General features: G+C 42.6%; 1 protein-coding gene across 4 annotated transcripts in view; it reads left to right on the forward strand.

Moving 5' to 3' along the window:
- Positions 1-1,340: 1,340 nt before the first annotated feature.
- KCNC1 (potassium voltage-gated channel subfamily C member 1) overlaps positions 1,341-23,548 on the forward strand; it is a 154,674-nt gene continuing 132,466 nt past the window's right edge. For all 4 annotated transcript variants that reach the window (XM_045016963.1, XM_045016964.1, XM_045016966.1 and 1 more), the window contains exon 1: positions 1,341-1,983. In XM_045016963.1, coding sequence (XP_044872898.1) covers positions 1,414-1,983 — 570 coding nt within the window. In that variant the 5' untranslated portion in view covers positions 1,341-1,413. The remainder of the gene's footprint in view (positions 1,984-23,548) is intronic.

Here is a 23,548-nt window from a genome sequence, read left to right on the forward strand (position 1 = left end):
GTGTGTGTGTATGTGAGTCTCGGCTTCTGCATTAGGACCCAGGGAGAATTGCTCTATTCAGAGACCAATGCGCCTGCGCCGTCTTGAAGTGTCCGGAGACCGGGCTGGAGGGACTGAGCCGCTAGTTCCCTGCTGGCACCCAGCCTCCAGCACCACCTGCGAGCTCAGGGCCGGCGGCCGTGGGGTTGGGGACTGGGCTCCGCGTCACCCGAGGCAGCAGTGTGAGAGAGCCCGGCTGGATCTCCTGCTGCTGCCTGAGCCGCGGGGGATGGAGGAATAAAGAGGCTCCACCACCGCTGCTGTTTCCCCCGCTTTGCAGTCCCCCCACCCTCTGCACAGGAGCAACCCCACAAAGCTCAGCCGGGGAGCTGGCGCTCTGTGCGCAGCGCTGTCCATTCAGCACCAAGCCCGGGCAGCCCCTGGGAAGCACCGCTCCGTGTGATCCCTCCTTCAGCGGCACAGCAAGGACAGGCAACGCCAGCTCGCAGGGACCGGGGCGCCCGCCGCTGCCGGCAGGACTGCTGCAGAATGTGATGTGAATCCACAAGGAGAGAGCCGAGAGGGGAATCCCCTGCCGGATCCGTCGCTTTTGTCTGGATTCAAGATCTGCAGTTGGGGATTTTTTGTCTCCCTTCTGCTGCTTCTATATTTCGGTGGCTTCACCTTCGCCCCCAAAGAATTGGGGATTTTTTGAGGGGTGGGTGGGGGTTTTACAATCAGGATCGCTGCGTCTTGACCTCCCCAATGGCAGCTACCTCTGCTTCTGTCTGTCTCTGAAGGACTTAAAGTCAAGAGAGATTTAAAAAAAAAGAACCCTTCATCAATAGATCTGATCTGTGGCTACGGCTGGGCGATAGTATCCGCCACCTCCAGCCCTCATTGTGTGTCTGTCTGTCTGTCTGCGATCCCCTTATACCCTCCCCCCCCCGTTTGTTTTTGAACCCTGCTGCCACCATCATCAGCCCCCGCCCCCTTCCCAACTAAGAGGTTCCTTGAACAGATGTGCAGCACTGGATTCTTTTTTGGCCACATCTAACTAAGGAAAGAACCTCCCCCTGCACCATACCTAGGTACCTGGCAGACCTTTGCGACTGCTGTTCTTGGGGAGCGGGTGTTCTCTCCTCTCCAAACACTGGCTTAAAATAAAACAGCACAAGAGTTTTTAACTGCAAATAAAAGGAATCTTAGGACTGCCAGCATTAATTTTCAGGGGTGCCCTTGGGCTTGTAGCATTTGGAAGAAAAGGCACAAGGGGCTGACACCAGTTGGGTGCCCTTTGCCTAGGTGATTCCTGACCAGCTGGATAAATTATCAGTTTAGGTATCGATTGCAGTCAAGAAGCCGCCCCCTTATGTGCTTGCTGTGTGCTGTGCTTCCTTGCATGAGTCTGCGACATGCCTAATAAGAGACGAGATGGGCCAGGGCGACGAGAGCGATCGCATCGTGATCAACGTGGGAGGGACTAGGCACCAGACTTACCGCAGCACCCTGCGCACCCTGCCCGGCACTCGGCTGGCCTGGATCGCTGAGCCCGATGCCCACAGCCACTTTGACTATGACCCGCGCACAGACGAGTTCTTCTTCGACCGGCACCCGGGCGTCTTTGCCCACATCCTGAACTACTACCGCACAGGCAAGCTGCACTGCCCAGCGGATGTGTGTGGGCCTCTGTACGAGGAGGAGCTGGCCTTCTGGGGCATTGACGAGACCGATGTGGAGCCCTGCTGCTGGATGACTTACCGCCAGCACCGGGACGCCGAGGAGGCGCTTGACAGTTTTGGTGGGGCACCACTGGATAGCAGTGCTGACGACGGAGATGCAGATGGCACCGGAGACTCTGGGGATGGCGAGGAAGAGCTGGAGATGACTAAACGCCTGGCACTCAGCGACTCACCAGATGGCAGGTCTGGGGGCTTCTGGAGAAGGTGGCAGCCCCGAATCTGGGCACTTTTTGAAGACCCCTATTCCTCCAGATATGCAAGGGTAAGCTATACAATCGGCACCCTAATCACCATGCTTACATCTTTCCCAGGACAGTCCCCTCACCTCGGTCCTTCTTGCTAACTTCGTGATCCTCAGCACTACTGAACTACACTCACTCTGGAGAACACACACATGCATGGTCACCTTGAGACCTGGCCTCTAGAGCAGGTACATATGCAATCTAGAATAGACACACATGCATGGGCCCCAGATGGCAGGTCTGGCAGCTTCTGGAGAAGGTGGCAGCCCTGCCTCTGGGCACTTTGTGAGGACCCCTATTTCTCCAGATACACAAGGGTAAACTATACAATCAGCACCCTAATCACCATGCTCACATCTTGCCTAGGACAGTCCCCACACCTCTGTCCTTGCTAGCTTCTTTACCCTCGGCACTACTGCACTGCATTCACTCTAGAGCAGACACACACGCATGGTTACATGGAGACCTGGACTCTAGAGCGGGCACACATGCATTGCCACATGTGGCTTAGAGAAGACACAGACATGGGTGCGTGGAGATGTGCACTCCAGAGCAGGCACATGCTGTGTAGAGCATTCATACATGTGTGGGCACATGGAGACCTACACTCTAGAGCACGTGCCTGGACCCATGCTCTTTCTCACTTTCTCACATGGAGACAGGAGAGAGGTTCATTAGACCAGGTACACAGAGGATTGAGAATGAGTTCCCTCCCTATCACCATACATCCAAATGGTCACAATTATACCCTACCAATCAAAAGAGGCTCTCCCTTCAATCCTCCTTGCTGACCTAGCCACTATTTCCCCTCCATGAGAAACAGTCCTTAAAACAGGCAGCGAACGTAGGAGAAAGGTTTGGGGAGTTTCCTGGTTGTAAGGTAGCTCTCATGTACTATTTCCTTATACATGCAGTGTTAAATATTTCCCATTGCGACTCTTTGATAAACATCCTTCAGTGTCCCTGAGCCACCTAACCGCTGTTTCCTTTCCATGTGGAGAGGGAGAAGTGTTCATTAGAACAAGGTGCATGGAGAAGGGACGTGTTCGATGGGTTTCTTGCCTGGATACTGAAGGACAGTTCCTCCTCCCTCCTGCATGCAGTTTTAATGCAAACGAATACTGGTTTGATCCACACCATAGGTAGATGTGAGCGTGTTCTGAAACAGTCAACTGACTCCTCCAAACAGGTATCTCTGGAGCAGTGATGTATAAGGATAATCACTCATTCATATGCTAATCTAGGGACTGATTCTGTCCCTACTGCAGTCAGTGGTAAACCACTCATTGACTTCAGTGGCATCATGTTCAGCCCCTCAGGTATCTTTCTGGATAAGTGAGAGAAATGGATGATGGATAGGTGCATGGGAAGACAGCTCAACTTGATGTGGTCCCTATCTTACAAATGCACCGTTAAGACAATTCTTGCCAGCCCTAAATGGGCATGGCTGGTTTATTGGTGTGGGAGGATAATCAGTGTTTCATGTGCGGATTTAAGGAATGAGATAAAACTAGAGGAAAAATAAATGGCTGTAGAAGGAATAAGTGGATGAAAAGGGATAGAAGGATAGAGTAGATCAATACGTGAACAGATGGTGAAGGCTCAGCAAAGATCTCTAATGCTGAGATGCCACGTCTGCACACTCAATGAATGGGGCAGAGCCTGAGGTAGTTTCTATGCATCTTCTTTACGATTTTTGTTCACATACTCTTCTGAGATTTCCTGCGAAAGAAAGAAGTTAACATTTAAAAGGAGCTTCTTTAAATAGTATGGGGATTAATGAAATATTTACCACAACATAAAAGGACAGTGCTGTTGAGCTACAGCTGTCAAATTCCTGATATCTGCCAAGGGAACATGGAAATGGGGAGGGAAGGCTAGAGGATATCTTTCAAAGGGCTTTGTCAGCTGCCTGTAATGAACCAAAGTGTTAACACACATTGATTTTAGAAACAGCTTTCTTTGGTGGTCAGGCATGTGCTGCTAAAGTGCATCCCAATAAGAAATGGAGCACCTCCCCCTTATTTTGTGGCATGGCCTTAAGGCCAAACTGCCAATGTTTCCCATGGGAAATGATGCAAATGAAGAAGAGTTTGTAAAATCATCTCTAATGTTTTGTCATGAAAATACTGATGTGATTTAGCTTGGAGGCTGAAGTTTATGATCAACATTAAAAGACTTTGCACAACCTTGCATTCCAGTGGGATAGGACTTTCCCTTATAAAATAACTATCACCGTGAGCCAGTGTAAAGGGAATTCATGTTATTCTGCAGATATTATACAATTTAGTCATAATTATATACCCATTTCTCTGTGTGCACACCTCATTTGTTTCAACTTCTACTTGGCCTTAAATCTGTCCTTTCCTTAAGGTATTGCTATGGATAAGACTGGAGAATTATGAATTCTAGTCATTACACAAAATTAAGGTATATACTATACACTTAATGTTTTAAATAACAGAACCATTTAATGATCTACAATCACATACAACATAGGCATTTTAACAACTTACATGAAGGCTATCACCACCAACACATGCACCCTGTCCATTAAGAAGACATTAAAAGACACTTAACATTTTCTAATAAAAGCAAAATGTAATGATTATGTGTGTAAAGGCGCTAAAGAGAGGTTGATCTATACTGTGATAATTTAGTGACAGACATCACAAAATACCTTAAACTCACTATAGCTAATTAGCAGTGAAATAATCAATAGCCTCTTTAATATATGGACAGTATGCTAAAGAAGTCAATAGCAAAGTACAGTAATATAATCAGGTAACAAACACATGAATATAGTTCCATATGAATCATAACCAACTGTACTATTTTTTCAGTTACTCCTTATATTTTAGTCATACACCAATGCTTAAATTAATTGTTATTTTAAAAAACTAAATCATTTAAATAAGCCAATTACAGCTGATAATATTTGTTAGTGTTAGTGAAGATGATTATTAGATTTATAAATGCTTTCATGTTTTCATAATTCACCAAAATTACATGTTTAACATGGTAGTACAAACTTACAAATTTTAATTAAAATCCTTGTTATAGCTGTACCTTGTAATACCCTCAAGTAAAAAAGAATACAGTTTACAAACTGAAATATTCAATATATATTAAAAACCCCCATAGATCACATATAGTGACATATATAAATAGAATAACAGTTCTCTGAACAAGATCTGATACAATTATTAATTATCATCTATCAGCTTTGGCTATTTCCTCCAGGAATTATCCATGAACAAAAAATCAAAACACACAAATTTAGTCATTTTTGCAAACATTTTTATTAGTTCTCTTGCGCAATCAGGGCCATATTTCAGTATAGGGACGGTTTAGAGTAAACAAGAGTTTGAATAGTCAGTATTTGAAATGCATGATTGATCACATGTTATTGTGTCTGTTCTCAGATTGGATGTGCATTTGTAGAAAGGAGGGAAATTATGTAACTTCTGGCAAGGCTGGCTACTGTTCACATCTTCATTCCCTCCCTCCACACCCCAAAAATGTCTGTGTTGCTAAAACATAAATGCCTGGTCAGTAATAGTTTAATCTATGGATTGAAAACTGGCATTTCTTTTTAAGCCTAAGAAGGGGGATGGGGAAATAGGATTGAGGGAAAATAGGGTAATGATAATCACTGGAAAAATAGAATCTACAGGCCAGCTTTACAAAGGTATTTAGGTGCTTAGAAGACAGAGACACCTAGTGGGATTTACAAAAGTTTGTAAGCAGGTTAGATGAAATCCAATGGAAGTTAGGCCCCTAACTCGCTTAGGCACTTTTGCAAATTCCAGTAGGGGGGGGTCTATCCACATCTTTATAGAACCAAATGTCTTGTAAATCTAAACCTAAAACTAGTAAGTATATGCAAAAAAAATCTACATAGCAACTTTCCTAGTGGGTGTAAATCAGCACAGCTCCATTGAAGTCAATGGAACTACATCAGTTTACATCAGCTGAGGACTGGGCACTATGTAAAACAAAAGCTATTCAGATCTACTGGGCATTCTGATAGCACGATTGTAACAGTGAGCATGGACCTCTCATAAGCATCTGTAAAACAACTTTATATATGAATTGATAAAAACAATTTCCTAGCACTCTGCCTCTTTCCTTTTAGTGGTTGTTTCCTTGTCTGAACACGCAGCCCTTATTCAGACAAATTCCCCATTGACTTCACTGGGAGTTTTCCCTACACAAGCACTGCAGGATTCAGTTTCCTTCATCCCTAATAAGCTGGTTTTTTTTTTAAACTGACAGTTGTTAACTTAGCCAATGTCAGGGCATCTGGAGCTGTCAGTAGAGTTTGTGTGCATGTGCTCATAGTAGCTTTAAACTGTTTTAAACTCTTTATTAACAATGCTGAGGGCTCTTATAGTACTTCCAAATAAACATTATTGTTGCTTTTAAATAAAAGGTTTAAATAAAAGCTGGTGCAGCTATGATGGAGTTCCATGGAAAGCAGCATTCAGCAGCTTGGCTTCTAAATCCTAGGCTCATACAAATACTCCTTGTGAGCAGAGATGAACGAGGAAAGTCAGCAGTTGTGAGCTGAAGGAGAGGCTTATGGGAAACTTATGGTAAGGGTGCGTGATGGTCCTGCATCATGGGAGGGAGAGAAGCAGAGCGGGGCGGCATACTCAGGGGAGGAGGTGGAGCAGAAGTGAGCTGGGGCGGGGAGCGGTCCCCCTGTGTGCCGCACCCCCCTTACTTGCTGCAGGCGGCCCTCCCTGTGCCCCCCTGCCCCAGGTCCCTCCGCCTAAATGTCGACAACGACGACCGGGGCGGCCAAAGATCCAGCCACTGCGGTCGCCGCTGAAGGACCCAAAATGCTGCCCCCCAAATGCTAGTGCCCTAGGCAACCGCCTAGGTCACATAATGGGTTGCACCGGCCCTGCTTCCTCCATGGGGTCCGGGTGCGCTAGGAGCCCTTGTTAGCTCTGGTTTCCACAAATATTTGAAGACCCAGAGGAATCTATTTTAATCCCCCAAAAGAAACTCAGGGAGGCCCCTTAGGGAAACTCAGGGTATTCTCTTGGACCTTTTCTTTTTGTTTAATGAAGCTGCATAATGAATTATCATCATATGGCTACTGATATTGAGTGTGTGTGTTGCAACCATTTTACATTCTCTTCTTGTAATTAGGAATGGCCAAGTTAGAACAGCCACTGGTCCATCTAGCTCAACATCCTGCTTCCAGCCAGACACAAGACAGTTAGATGACAGCCCTCATAATAAACACCTTTCCAAGTCCTGCAATGCTCTACTGGAGGGAAGAAGGGAGATTTCTTCTCAGTCACAGTTGGCAATCCTAGAAGGAAGGATGGATAGTCACTGTAACTTTATAACGTAGTTGGTATAATTTTATTTAAAAAAAATTGGGCCCCTTGAAGCAACACTTGCAAGGGACCCTCTCTATGTGGATTTGTTCCTAATTAGAAGCAGGGAAGAATCAGCCACCTCCAGGGAACTGTCCCCTCCCTGGAAGAAATCCATCTGGGCATGGGGAGGGGCAAGCCAGGAAAGCAAGGGCAAAGTGTGGTGGGGAGACATGCATTATCCTTCAGACCAACCTACAGCGGTTCCTCAAAGTTTCAGCTTCTGCCTCGTTATATTAATTTTCCTGTACACCACCTTTCATGCTAAGGCCACTCTTTAAAAAGAGCAAAGAGTCCTATGGCACCTTATTGGAGCATGAGCTTTCGTGGGTGAATACCCACTTCGTTGGATGTATTCACCCATGAAAGCTCATGCTCCAATATGTCTGTTAGTCTATAAGGTGCCACAGGACTTTTTGCTGCTTTTACAGATCCAGACTAACACGGCTACCCCTCTGATACTCTTTAAAAAGAGGTTACCAAGGGCTGCTGTGGGTGGTGGCTCCTTCAAAGCATGGCAAACCCAAGCCCCAACACCTCCCTGGAAGAATATAAAAGAAACTGCATTAAGGGAACCCTCACAACATTATTTTCCTGCCCTGTCCCTCCCTGTGGGGTTTTCCCCTGGAAGGGCTTGTCTAACCTTGTGATTAAACTTCCTGAACCTTTCATTGCCCATACTTTGGTAGAAAATGGTACAGGCTTATTATATTGTCCACTGCATTGTAGCTTTGTAAAAAGTATTGCCTTTTAATGTTACAAGAGGTTCCCTTGTTCTTGGATTACAGCATAGACTAAATCATGGTGCACAACAGGTTTTCGCTAATCACCCTTTTATAATTCATTATTTCATACCCCTCTTTAATATCCCCTTTCACCCTTTTTCTCTCCTATCAAGGGAGCCATTCCTGAAAATGCTTATGTAACCCACTGGTGAGCGTGTGTTATGTGTCCCACTGAATGCCCAATCCACTGAGCAGGAGTCTTTTGTAGCCCCAGCTAAAGAGCTTTAGCTCAAGCGGTAGCAGCTCATACCTTCAGTTCTGGAAGAGCCTGGTACATTGGTCAAGATGGCAGCCATCACACTTACACATATACTCATGTGAGCTGTTCCACTGACTTCAATTATTATTTTTGTAAATCATTTATATTATGGTAGCACCCAATCAAAATCAGGACCTCATTCTCCTGGGCACTGTATTTACACATAGGAAGACATGGTTCCTACTCCAAAAAGCTTACAGTCTGATTTCAGTCAAGAAGTCTCAAGTGGGAGGACAGATGAGGATAACAATGGTATGATTGCATGTCTACCTCGGGTAGCTAATGCACAACCTGACAATTCTGATTCAAGGACATTTTCTTCCTTTTGCCTGTTTCCTGTCTTTTTACTGTTATTTTAAACCTCCACCTGTTTCCATTTTTAAACACCCCCTGCTTCTGCTACGCTCTGTGTATTTATAGTTTAGTATTTATTGTTATGCTTCTGATTCATCCTATGGGGCTATTCATGTGATTAGGGGCTGTTCATGTTATGAAGAGTTTACTGGATTTAGCCTAGAGGTTGTGACCCTATAGACCTTGCACAAACACAACTCCCATTAAAGTGCATAGCTTTTCAGTGGGAGGAAGGACTCCAAGATCAGACCATCCTGCAGTACTCCTAAAACTTAATCCCAGTCCCTCTGCCCCCAGTCAGTGGCAGCCCCCCAGTCAATTGGGAGCCCCCCAGTCAATGGGAGGGCTGCCACTGACTTCAATTGGGTCAGATTTGGCATCTAGTTTTTTCAGTCTTTCCTCTTATGCCCCAGGGCCCTAAAAATATTCTTTGCCCTTACTCTGACCTTTGCTATTTTGGTGTTGATTGGAGGAAAGACAATAAAATACTGATGTTCTGTGGTGTCACATTGTGTGTGGAAGGGAAGGCAAGAGAGAGATGAGATCAGTTAACTTTTATTTATAAAATATTTATAGTGTATGTTCACTTTAAAGTATGATACATATAACTGATGGTTACAAATTAGTCCAAACATAGTAAAATTTTAATAATAATAATTGGAGATATACCTATCTCCTAGAACTGGAAGGGACCTTGAAAGGTCATCAAGTCCAGCCCCCTGCCTTCATTAGCAGGACCAAGAACTGATTTTTGCCCCAGATCCCTAAGTGGTCCCCTCAAGAATTCAACTTACAACTCTGGGTTTAGTAGGCCAATGCTCAAACCACTGAGCAATCCCTCCCCCCTAGAAAAATTATTTTTCCATCTACAGTCTAATATTCTAGAATATTGTTTTGCCTTCATTGCAAAACATATTAGATACTGAGGTGTGTACATTAATGGTGCTATTTAAGTAACAAATAATAATAAAGTGTATATGTATTGCCTCATTTTTAATGTAAACTGAGAATTATATGAAATCAGCTACAAAGGGCCCAATCCTATTCTTACTGTAATCAATGCCAAAACTCCCATTAACTTAAAAAAGAAAGGCTAATTTTTCTGTGTGTTGAACAGAACAAAAGATCATTTACAGTATATTTCTTGAATAGATACATTATATCTATTGATTCTGAAGAACTATAGCATAATATACAAATAAATCTCTCTCTTGGTAATTCATTGGCAATGAAGTTGAACACAATTTTCCAAATTATTAAAAAAAGTCTCTTAACAAAACCTTAAATACATGTACTCAAATCTATAGTATTTATGCAGGCAAAAAACCCATGAAGTCAATGAGAGTTTTCTCTGCATAAGGACTACAGGATCAGGTCTTTATTCAGACTGCAAGACTTAATTTTATGTCTGAACAATTTCTGATCAAATGACATCTGAGTGCTGTATTTAGTAAAGAGAAAGGGCAAATGGGGACCGTTAAGATTGTTAACCGGGGCCAATCCAGCAATCCTTGAATCAAGTACGTCATTCCTTACTCATATAAATAAGGGATGCAGGATTGGGCCATATTTTGTACAGGTTTGATTTTATGCAATTCCAGTGCATTCTTGAATAAAACAACAACAGAGCAGCCATTTTGAGGTCTCTGCAACTGTACTGCAATTAGCTTCTCAGTTTCTATATCCTGCATCTAGAGTGAAGGGAGAAACAACAGTATTAGAAGACTGACTTGGCTTTCTCTTCTGAACATTGCATTATATAAATATATGACATACGCACACACACACATATATATATATATATATCCTATGTACAGCAGTTGAATGAAAAAGTTGGAGGGAATCAGTGAATTGCATGAAATAAAATAAACCCACAGTGAAATCTGAATGCTGACAGTTTTAGTGCAATTTTGATATTCCTCTTCTATGCTCATTAAGGGCCCAATCTGCCACCATTACTCACACTGAGTAGTACCTTACTCCCTGAGAAGTCCCATTGATTTCTGGGGGACTAGACACAGAATAAAGTACTACCCAACGTGAGTAAAGGTAAAAAGGATCAGGCCCTAACTGATATTCATTTTCTTCAGATAAGATTTATGGGATGTAATGGGGTTCTAATAAATCATGTTATAAAAATTATGAATAAAGCTAAATCCAAAGCTTTTTACAGTAATTGCTTATGATGTAAGACCCTTTAATAACAGCAAGTTACAATTGCATTGTAATGACTCTCTGTTAAATGCAATAAAACTCTGATTTCAGCATGCCGCAGAGAGCCAGCTACATATGCGCTGCACAGATTCTTAGAACGCAGGCACACTCTGCTGGCATGCTCTTATGTAATTATATTGATACTTCCCTGGCAGTGATAAATCTTACCATAGGACTGTTTGATTTACACTGAGAAAGGTTAGGTCAAGACAGTCATGATTTTCTGATAGCATAAAACAATTTAAAACATCTTCTTGGACTTTCATTTGAGTGATGAAAAGAGAACCTTTAAAAAAAAAAGGCACCTACACCAGCCAGTCAGGAGAAAGCTAGTTCTTTAAGCAACAAAAACAAGATCTGCTCTAACTGAATTCTTCAATATCCCAAGGACATACGTGACTTTGGCATTTCAGTCTGCATGACTGGGCAGATACATATACATTCCTTCATTTCCTGGGCCATCAACACAACATTCACTTAAAAGTCTTTCCAAATGGATACAGAATTCTATCAGATGTAATAGCTCCTAGTTTCCTTAGCATCAAAGAAAACAGAAAATCATGCTCCATCAACACATAGCTACATTCCCCATTCAAATACAGAGAGTGCGATCAGTCCAGATCATGCATTGTTTGATATGTTGTAAGGCATCTTGCCACCACTAGCCCTTAGTGTGAGAAAGCCTTGTCTGTACCTGCTGTGGATCAGCTCACAGGCTCAAACCACCAGCCTCAGGCAACACAAGCACTGCCTTACAAGCCTCACGCTCTCTCTGTACCAGGCGCACACTGACCCCTGAGTCCTCAGAGAGTGCCCCTGGAGTGTTCAATCCCTGTTCCCCTGAAAAACCCCAGAAGTCGCAGAGCCACTACTCTCAAAGGAACAGCACACACCAGCTTACAAAATTCAACTCAGGATCCACACCCTTCTGAACATACAGAACTTCATATATACAGAGAGAGAGAGCGCAAGAATAAGGGCTTGTCTACACTTACAAGTGCTGCACTGGTACAGCTGCACCAGTTCAGCTGCGCCACTGTAGCACTCAGTGAAAACATTACTTACACCGGCGGGAGATTTTCCATACCCCTGAGTGACGTAGTTATACTGACATAAGTTGATAGTGTAAACCACGCCTAAGTTTATTACAGGACAGAGATTCAAGTGATAGAGTGAGAATACTGGGAACAAATGGTTATACATTAAACAAAATCACAATATGCATTCTAGAGTCTAAACTTAACTAACAAGACATTCCCTTCTCTTACAAGACGGCTTATTCCACGTCCTTTCCCCAGCATTTTCAACCAGATTGGCAGAGACCCCTTCTTATAATATCAAGCCTGCTGGTGGCTTGTCCTCACAGATTAAATGAATGAGGCTGCTCCTCCATACCGCATGGTTATACCCCTAAAAGAGTATTGTCCTTACTTGTCAACAGGGCTCTCCTGTGCTGTATTACTTCTTCCTGTAAATTTCCTCCCTTAAGATTTCCCAATCCTTCATTAGCATTGGGCTAAGACTGTAAATGGATGCCCATTGTGAGCTATACAATACTTCATTTACATATATACAGACAAAACATGTATATAGATAAAAACTTCTTACATGAAAGAAAACCTGCTTTTCACCTTTCTGTTGACCAGACCTTAAGCACATCTCCGTTCACAACATCCATCCACACATTTTCCAGTGGTTCTGGTGACCAGTGTGACATTGGCTTTCATTAGAGACCTTACATTATACTCTTTTGGTCCCTGTACCCTTGTGTTCCCTTGTGACCTCCAGAGGGTATCCAGAAGTTCTTGAGTCACACCTTAGCAACAAAGAAAACATAAAGCTGCATTTCAAAAAAGAGTTCAAAAAGAACTAGAAAAATTCATGGAGGATAGGTCCATCAATGGCTATTAGCCAGGATGGGCAGGGATGGTGTCCCTAGCCTCTGTTTGCCAGAAGCTGGGACTGGGTGACGGGATGGATCACTTGGTGATTACCTGTTCTGTTCATTCCCTCTGGGGCACCTGGATAGTAGACAGGATACTGAGCTGGATTGACCTTTGGTCTGACCCAATAGGGCCATTCTTGTGCTTATTTCCCATGCAAATAGAGAGAGCCCTGGTCAGTCCACATCATGTATTGTTTGATGTGTTATAGAGATTTACACAAGTCAGAAAGTTCAACTGGATTTCAATTTGAAACTGAATTTCCACCCATCTATTCTATTTTATTCAGGTTCTTACACAGCCCTCCTCACCGTAACACCCGAGACTCTCTGGCATTTGGATCCAGTGTTCTGGTTTGTCCAGTTATAAATTATAAAGAAAGGCTCCAGGCACAACATTAGGAATTAGATGTTCATGAGAACTTCTAGTACATACAGGGACAAATCCTGAGAGGTGCTGAACACCTGGAAACTGTCACTGGCGTGGAGGCAGTGTGGTCTAATAGGGCACTGGAGATGGAGTTAGGAGACCTGAGGTGAAATTCTGGCCCACTGAAGCGAATGGCAAAACTCCCATTGACTTCCATGGGGCCATGATTTTGTCCCTGGGCTCTAATCCCAGCTCTGCCACTTGTCTGAGTAACCTTGGGCAAGTCATTTCACCTCTCTATGCCCCTGTTTTGCCTCCCACTCTTTGTATGTTTTGTCTATTTCGACTAAGGGTAGGAACTGTCTCTGGCTTTGTGTATGTACAGCACCAAGCACCATGGGGACTATACCTTGACTGTGTCCTCTAGTCTGTACTATAATAACCACATCATCATAACCTTGGCCATAATGTGCCATCATTTTTTAAAGCAGACCTTCTCATTGCTTCTCAGCATTTTTCAGGATTTGGCCCACATCCTGCACAATTGCTTGTAACTTATGTTTTCCAGACAAATCAAGCATGGCTTAACTAGCTCTCTGATACCCTAACCAATGTCTTTTAGTGTCAGGTGTTTTTTCAGTGCAAAATGAAGGCACTTTTATATGAGTTTTGCTTAAGCAAGCGACATTGGGTGGTTGGTTGATTAGTCCTAGATGTTTATACTTTCTAAAAATCCCAAGGGTGCAAGTAGTTTTATTAAAAGAGCTTATGTTCATTTAAACCAGTATGGATTACTTGAAGTGTTAGCTATGTCTAAACAGCAATAAATCAATACCACAAAAGTGCACTCACTCTTCTTGAGAAAAGGGCATTTAGAAAGTCTGCTCCATTAAGAAACAAAATAAGTTTAATTTAGGCGGCAGATGTCAGTAAGATTGCAAGAAGCGTTTTAGGTCCCACCTAAAATACAGATACATACAAACTTCCTGGGAGGTAGGAAGGACTGAATTGACCCTGGTAAACTTTCATCCTGTGGCTCTGGATAGCCTAGGTGAAATCCATGCAAGGCTTATGCACCATTCGTGACCAATTTACGCCCTATTTTGACAAGGGAGCCTTGTATTTAAGCTCAGGGTTCAATTCCAGACTCTGCCAGAATCCCTATGTGACCTTGAGCAAATCACAGTCTCTCTGTGCCTCAGTTCCCTAGCTGTAAAAATGGGAGTAATATCTCCTTTGTGAGGACAAACTGCTTTTGTAACCAGCCTGAATGAGGGGCATGAAGAAGAGGGAAAGCTACTTGCACCTCCCCCTGCCTCCCAGTTCAACAGGTGGCAACAATATGTCCCTTTATGTGAGGTGTTCGTCCATTTAAACCTTCTTCCTTGTAGAGAGCCGGTACTTTTCTAATCATTCTTAATAAAATAATAAATAATAATCATAATAAAAAGAGACGATGAAGTGAATTATTTACAAGCATTTCCCAAGTTGTTTGATGAAGTACAGAACTGCACTGTCCAAGTGACAGTGTGAAACCACAGAACTTCTATTTCTCTCAGAATTTTTTGTGCTCTAATATGCACCGTTTGCCCATTGCCAGCCCTCTGCACTAAACACAGAAAACAGCGTAAGCAAACTACCAAATGTCAAGGAAAAAATGACTCCCCTAACCTTGGCCTCCGTTTAGCTGACATTCACCCATACAGCAAGATCAGTGATACTCAGACTGAGGCTCGAGAGCCACAAGTGGCTCTTTAATACATCTCCTGCAGCTCTTTGCAGCATGCGATATTAAAACATGGTGTGATTTAATTATTATTTAATATTTAATAGGCAGCAGGTTTAAAACAAATAAAAGGAAGTTCTTCTTCACACAGCGCACAGTCAACTTGTGGAACTCCTTGCCTGAGGAGTTTGTGAAGGCTAGGACTATAACAGCGTTTAAAAGGGAACTGGATAAATTCATGGAGGTTAAGTCCATAAATGGCTATTAGCCAGGATGGGTAAGGAATGGTGTCCCTAGCCTCTGTTTGTCAGAGGATGGAGATGGATGGCAGGAGAGAGATCACTTGATCATTGCCTGTTAGGTTCACTCTCTCTGGGGCACCTGGCATTGGCCACTGTCGGTAGACAGGATACTGGGCTAGATGGACCTTTGGTCTGACCCGGTACGGCTATTCTTATGAACCAATCTAAGTTATTACCCAATCAGGATGCTTTTACCATGTTATTAACGAATTGCAGTTGATAAAATAATAATACTTGGTCAGTCATTTTGCTGTGAGAATAATATAAATATAAATAGTAAATGAAACAATGAATTCACATGACTGTGGGTCTTTTGGGTAATGTTGATCGCTAATTTGGCTCCTGAACCACTGAGATCTGAGTATCACTGAGCAGCAAGATGATCTTCATCTCAGCCAGAATCAAAACCATCTCAGATTTGTTCACATGGGAACACAGGAATTTCCAGTTTTATTGAGACCAGTTGTCCATCTAGCCCAGTATCCTGTCTCCACTGGAAGCCAGCACTAGCTACTTCAAGGGAAGATGTAAAAAAACTCTGCACTAGGCAGTAATGGAATAATCTATCCCCAGGGAAAATTTCTTCTTAATAGTCATAATTTAAGGATAAAGCATGAGCATTTATATACTTCCCAAACCCTTTAAAAAATCTTATTATAACCAGATATTTATGTTATCCAGATAAACATTCTAACCTTTTTTGAATCCTGCTAACCTCTTGTCCTCAGTGACATATTGTGACAATGAATTCCACAGACTAATCGACATAACAATAAAATATATGTAAAGCAAGGCAACATTTCCCAACAAGTTGGGGCCAGATCCTGTTTCCATTGTATTCAATGATAATTTCACTATTGACTTTAGCTGGAGCAGGCCCTGGTTTGATAGCTGAGGACAGATATCTGTAATGCTATGTATTTATAGTTCAGGGACTAGATAGCTCCCTCGTTTGGTATCACAATGTGAATATACTATAAATTACCAGCTCAAAGCAATTCCTTGCCAGCTGATGACCTTAGGGCATGGCACATGAAATGAGTTGTGACCTTAGTACAGTTTATACTGGGTAGATATTTACACCACAAAGGGTTAGCATCCTAGTAAGGGGGAGATGGGCTTTTCATCCCTAGAGATTGAAAAACACTCTCAGCCTTACAGGCAGGCTCCAAAGTCAGGGCAGGGACACATCAGTTAACCTGTCCTGAAGAGACCCATTTCCCAGTGCTATCATTCTGTCACCTTTCAGACACTATGTGTAAAGGAATGAGTCTTTGAAACCTCAGAAAGCTTCTTTTGTCACAGTCATCAATATTTTATTATAACAGGAATTTTCTTTGAGTGGAAGTTGATAAATTGAATTTTTCATACTGCAAAGTGCAATGTCACCACTTTACGAAAGTGACTTCAGTGGGACTACTCCTGCCGCATAATGTTCAGCACATGAACAAGTCTTTGCAGGATCGTGGCCTTAAGGAGCACTGCCAGGGTGAGCAGAATTTGACCTGTTGCAGCACGTGCTATCACTAAATGTTGCAGTTGCTAGATTTGCAACCTGCACGGTATGCTTGTCCACATGTTACTTAGAGGAACTATTCAGCAGGGTTGATTGCAGAAGATCCCCCTCTGCTGTCATTTATCTGTTACTGGAGTTTTGCCATTGGATTGCAATGAAAGCAGGAGCAGCTCCTTAGTGTTACTGACTATCTGATGTCATGTCCATTCCAGCTATAATAGAGATACTTCTCAATTGTAATAAGATTGTAACAAGTGCACAAGGAATCATCCTCTTTTACTGTCAAAAGAGCATATCTGTATAGACTAGGGAGAAAACAACGTTGGACAAATTTCAATTTTTAAAATGTTTTACTTATTCATTTTTTGATAATCAAGACAGAGCACATGGTCAAGTATAAGGGAGGAGAAGTTCTCACACTGTGCAAACAGAAACAGCACGCAAGATAATATAGAGACACAGATAAGAAATCACCCTGCACTCCAAAAATACCCTTCAGATTAGGGTAGATGAAGAATTTTAGTTCAGGTTAACTCACCTTGGTTTATATATTGCAAAAGAAAGGGAAGAAAGAAGTAATATTATTTCTGTTTTAAATATCAGTGTTGCTGAAAATCAAAAATACAGCATCTGCCATCCAGTGGTTAGGATATCTGAGAGTGTGGCAAGTTTGGAAAGGATTAATGGACTCAGTCCTGCAGTCCTTACTCAGGCACAATTCCAATTGATTTCATTGGGTGGTTAAGCCCAAGTAAGGACTGCAGGGTAGGGCCCCAAAGAATCCTACAACTCAATCTCACTCTTACATGCAGCTGATTTAAATGGAACAGTTAATATTTATACGAATCATTGTCAGTGTCAAGAACGATGAAGTTTATAAAACTAACAGAATCAAATCAGAGTATGAGAGTTTTAAGGCTCTGGGTAAATGCCACTTTACATACTGTATTATTTATATATTTTTTCCTCCCTAACCAATGCTGTCATCCTGTCTCTTCGAATTATTAGGAAGGCAGAAAGAAGGAATCTAAAGCAGATGTAAATGCAGGAGAAGTCTTGCTGAAAACTCCAGCATCTCTTTTGCAATTAATAGGAGGAATGTGTGTGTAATGGTTAAAGCAGAGGGCTGGGATATAGAACTCCTGAGTTGTATTCCTAGTTCTGCTACTGGCTGTCTAAGGCTTTGGCTACACTTGCACTTCAAAGCGCTGCCGCGGCAGCGCTTTGAAGCGCTAAGTGTAGTCAAAGCGCCAGCACTGGGAGAGAGCTCTCCCAGCGCTGTCTGTACTCCACCTCCCCGTGGGGAATAACGTACAGCGCTGGGAGCCGCGCTCCCAGCGCTGGGGCTTTGACCACAGTGGCGCTTTGCAGCGCCGCAATTTGCAGCGCTGGAGAGGGTATGTTTTCACACCCTGCTGCAGTGCTGCAAATTTGCAAGTGTAGCCAAGGCCTAAGAGTAAATCATTTAGTATCAGACGTAGCCACTACTTTTGGCATTTTTTGAGTTCCTACCTTTCAGACAACTAGGGTCGGAATTTCAAAAGCATTCAGCGTTGGCCTCAGAGGGTCTGACTACACTGCAGTTGAAGGTGTGAATGGAGCTAGTGTAGGCATATCCACGATAGCTTTACATTTAGCTAGCATGCTAAGAATAGCCATGAAGATGCAGCGGTGTGGGCTTCAGTGCTGGCTGGACAAGCCCACCTGGAACCCTGGGTAGGTACTCCATTACAAGCCCATGCCGGGATCCATGCCACCACATCTTCACTATTATTTTTAGCCAAGATAGCTAGATTAATGATCATGGGGGTATGCCTACACTGGCTGCAATCACGCCTCTGACTAGCGTAGACATATCCTTAGAGGCACAGCACAGAAGTTGCAGACAAGTGGGACGATGGTGGCTTTAAGCAGGGGAGCTACGTGAGTTCAGGCAGACCAAGTTGAGCTGCCTGTGGGTGACAATGCCATTTAGAATCCCCATAGTGGCATCTGCTATGGCCCCACCTGCCCATTAAGCCTGTGGCTGCATTGCTCAGTTCCACTGATTGAGGAACTCTGTCCCTGCCAAATTTGGGCCCATAAAAAAGGCCAGAGTAAGGAGGAAAATTCTGGCTCTAGGGCCCGATTTTCACAACTTCATCTGAAGTCTATGAATGCTGTAGGCACCCAAGTCTGTGGATGCCTTTGGCAATTTAGGCCTCATACGCTTTGTTCAATTTACCAGGCAGGATAATGAAACTAATGATGCTAATACTTCTCTACATCACAAGGATGTAATGAGGATTAATAAGTCACCATTTCCAAAAGCATTTGGGAATCAGCCACACAAGGATATATATGTGCAAAGTATTAATAACAAGCAAGTCCACAATAGTCAAGGCAATTAGAGTGAAATTCACCCTTGTGAAGAAAACCCAGCACAAAACACGTGGCATCTCCTAATTCTTCCTTAAACCGACAAGGGCTTAAATAGGACTTAAAATTGGTGCACGGAGCTTGTGCCAAGCCCTACGTTGGGGTGAAGTTCACCTTTAATAGCAAGGAATTTGGGTAGTTAGGTCAATATTTCCTGTAGATTTCCCCATGAAGAGAAATCAGGCATCATCAGGCTTTTCTAACTCAGATGATACTTTCTCTTGCTTTTATTTTTGGGAAATGACTGCCTAGGATGGAGTACTCAGAAAGGGATCTGGGGGTCATAGTGGATCACAAACTAAATGAGAGTCAACAGTGTAACACTGTTGCAAAAAAAGCAAACATCATTCTGGGATGTATTAGCAGGAGTGTTGTAAGCAAGACATGAGAAGTAATTCTTCCGCTCTACTCTGCGCTGATTAGGCCTCAACTGGAGTATTGTGTCCAGTTCTGGGCTCCACATTTCAGGAAAGATATGGACAAACTGGAGAAAATCCAGAGAAGAGCAACAAAAATGAATAAAGGTCTAGAAAACATGACCTATGAGGGAAGATTTAAAAAATTGGGTTTGTTTATTCTGGAGAAGAGAAGACAGAGAGGACATGATAACAGTTTTCAAGTACATAAAAGGTTGTTACAAGGAGGAGGGAGAAAAATTGTTCTCCTTAACCTCTGAGGCTAGGACAAGAAGCAAAGGGCTTAAATTGCAGCAATGGTGGTTTAGGTTGGACATTAGGAAAAACTTCTTGTCGGGGTGGTTAAGCACTGCAATAACTTGCATAGGGAGGTCGTGGAATCTCTATCACTGGAGAGTTTTAAGAGCAGGTTAGACAAACATCTGTCAGAGTGGTCTAGATAATACTTCATCCTGCCATGAGTGCAGGGGACTGGGCAAGATGACCTCTCAAGGTCCCTTCCAGTCCTACAATTCCATGATTCTATTTACACCAATGTGAGGCATTTTTCCTCTATTTTTCTCTTCTAGAGAACTGCATGACAGTTTGATGCAGTTATAATGACATGCAAGAAAAACTATGATCTTGGACCAAATTCTCTGTCAGTGTAGATGGGTGCAGCTCCTTTGACTTCAGCAAAGATGCACCAATTTACACTAGGTTGGCCTGATGTCTCCCTTTAACGGATGTTCATGTTTTTAAGACCTACTTTTACAAATAAAATGCACACATACAAGTATGTGCATGATATCGTAAATTTAAACATAAGCTCCAGATAGGCACAATAGAAACATTCCTTTTTACCACACAATGATTAATCACTTTACCTGAGGCAGAAATCCAGGCCCAATCCAGCAAATGTGATTTTCACTGGTAGTAGCTGCAGACATACTGTGAATATAAGTTCTGGTATCTGTAGAAGCTAAGACAAAAATCTCATTCTTCAGAATCGGTCTCTTGCTCCTCAGTTTGACAACAATTCTAGGCTTCTCTGGAACATGAAAACAGGCCTCACTCCATATGTTTGAAAGGAAGATTGCCCAGACACACAGCTAAACTCTGAACTGAAGAGTCCATAAAGAAACTCATCTATACAGATGGCAAAAGGCTCAAAACCTTGCAAGACAGTTTGTGGCCGATGAGGGTACAGAAAGGGAAACAGTAGTCCCAGGCCCTATGTCATGTTTTCACAAAGAGCAAAAACTAATGTGTGTAGGGATATGGATTTGCACACAGATGAGGAAACTTAGGTATCATCCATTGCACTGCCCTGTACATGATATTAATCACAACAGGGTAGAATTTCATCATGGTGCTTAGAGATCAAGCGGCATAACTCCCACTAATGCTAATGGGAAAACATGCTATTACATTCACCTGCACTCTGTACTGGAAAGGTCCTTTAGCTTACTAGCAAAACAACAATTATGAATTTTTCAACTTGTTTAAAATAACATCCACTGGACATTTGCAGGCAGGAGTATGCCCATTTTCATGAGAATGTCGTCACCCTGCCCAAGGTGTTAAAGTGATTAGTGATTTGGGTGCCTGACTTGGGACTCCTAAAGGGGTCCAATTTTTAGAAAGTGCTGAGTACCCACCCAGGGAAAATCAGGCCCTTTTAAGGGGTCTCTCAGGTCAACACACCCCAGATCACTAGTCACTTCAAAATCTTGCCCCTTGGCTTTGAAATTCAGATCTTTTGGGTGCAGTTTTTATCTGAAGTAAGATTGTTAGAGTAACAATTACCGTACTCTGTGTGTATCCTACTATTTTGTCTCAGAACTAGAACTGGTATAAAGTTTTCTAACTAACTTTTATTTAAACAAAAAAAGTTCTATTTTCCAAAGTCAGATTTTTCCCCTCAAAGAAGTGTTTATTCAAAAATTTCCCTTCTCTCCGTGAAACTGGGGGGGGGGGAGTGGAGTATAAAACAACAAAAAAAATATTCTATTTCATCATTTTTCCTTTCTTCTTCTTCCTTCACTTCCTTCTTTTTTCAGAGGCAAATTTAGAAAAAAGAAAAGGAGTAGAGAGGAAGAAAGGGAGGAAAAGGGTAAGGGGAGAACAGGAGTAAAGGAAACGAAGCATCTGGGGGAGAAGAGCATTTTCTATACACATTTTACAAAAAAAAATTTGAACAAGAAATTTCTCCAGCTCGAAATCAGCAGAAATAAAATGGCTTAAACACTTTTTGATTTTTTTTCACTAATAATGTTTTCTATTTTTCAATCAGCTTCTACACAGAGCACACTTTTCACTGAACAGCTACATAAATATCACAAAGTTTATGATCTTTTTAATCAGGTATGTGTGGAAACAAAGTTCCACATGGATTAGGAAGATATGTGTGTATTTTGTAAATTTCATACTTGCAAGCCTTGACCTAGCTGCATGTAGGGTGACCAGACAGCAAGTGTGAAATATCGGGACAGGAGTGGGGAATAATATGCACCTATATGAGACAAAGCCCCAAATATCGGGACCATCCCTATAAAACCGGGACATCTGGTCATCCTAGCTGCATGGTGTTATTACATCTTCCTCCTTGAACAATCCAAACCTCTGCTTCTGGTACTTTGCCTCTTACTCAGAGGCTGTGGTGAAAATTTTGGTTATTAGTAAACAGTAACACTAGTTCTATTTGTATAGCTACTCTCCCTCCCAAAGCATATAGGGTGCACTGCAGCAGAGTAATTGCAAACACAATATCATAAAAAACTTCACCTCTTAAAACAGAAACACACAAAAAAAAATCAGAAGGTCCAATTGAAATAATGAGAAGGAGGTTTAGCCATGCTAAAGACACATTAGGGAAAAGAGGGGAAAGCTTCTTCTGAACGAGGAACAAAATCAGATGCATATCAAGAGGAATGAACTCCACATTGCAGTGGCCATCACAATAAAAGCAAACATGCCTGCTGACTGCAGAAGCAATGGTTGGGATCCTGAAAGGGGGTTGGTGCACTGCTGGTGTCAGATACCCAGCAGTGCAGAGCTGAGACCATCATAGGTTTTAATCTCCACATTTGGCCAATTTAAAGCAAATCTATCACTTTGCAAACAGCCAGTATAAAGAATGCAAGGTGGGGATGATATAATCCTGGTCGTTCGAATCAGTGAGCAATCCTACCAGTGCATTCTGAACCTGCTGCAAGCAAAGAACAGCCTGACTAATAGCCCTTCAAAGAGGGGATCTGTAATATTAACCTTCATGGTCACAGAAGCATGTTTTGTTGTTGTAAGGTTGTGACTGAATAGAGGATCGGCCTGTGAAAATGAAAAATACTTGCACTATATCTGACACTTGGCTGCATTGGAAGGACATGGTCCAAGGACATTTTGGGGTTCCAGCAAACATGTTCTGATGCATTCATTTTTTCTGTGGCCCATGAAGGACAGACACCAACCTGGTAAGAAAAACGAGGCCAACTTTGTCTCCTCAAAAGCTCAAACACATACAGAGAGACTTTGATGCTCTATGATGCCATTTGTGCTCAGAAATCCCAAGTACGAACTATGACCTTCAGCACACACCCAAGGCCCTGAATCATATTTGGAAAGATCTTAAGAGAGATTTAAAGGGAAAGGTCTTTCTCAGCAAAGACGCTGTATCTTCAAGAGGCTAGGACACATCACATGTACTTACCGTAGCTAAGAGAGAAGACAGTTATTGCCTCTGAAAGCAGAGAGATGGCAAGAGCCGCAATGTCAGCCCCAGTAAGTATTACTCCAGCAGGTTCTCATTGCAGGTGAGATCCAGAAATATTTATCACACACTTGTGTATAGTTTAGCACATGGTTAGAACCAATATCATTTTAACAAAACAAGCCTGGGGCAAATGGTT

Source organism: Mauremys mutica, chromosome 4, assembly GCF_020497125.1.
Source record: "Mauremys mutica isolate MM-2020 ecotype Southern chromosome 4, ASM2049712v1, whole genome shotgun sequence".
In the NCBI taxonomy this organism is placed as follows: domain Eukaryota; kingdom Metazoa; phylum Chordata; order Testudines; family Geoemydidae; genus Mauremys; species Mauremys mutica.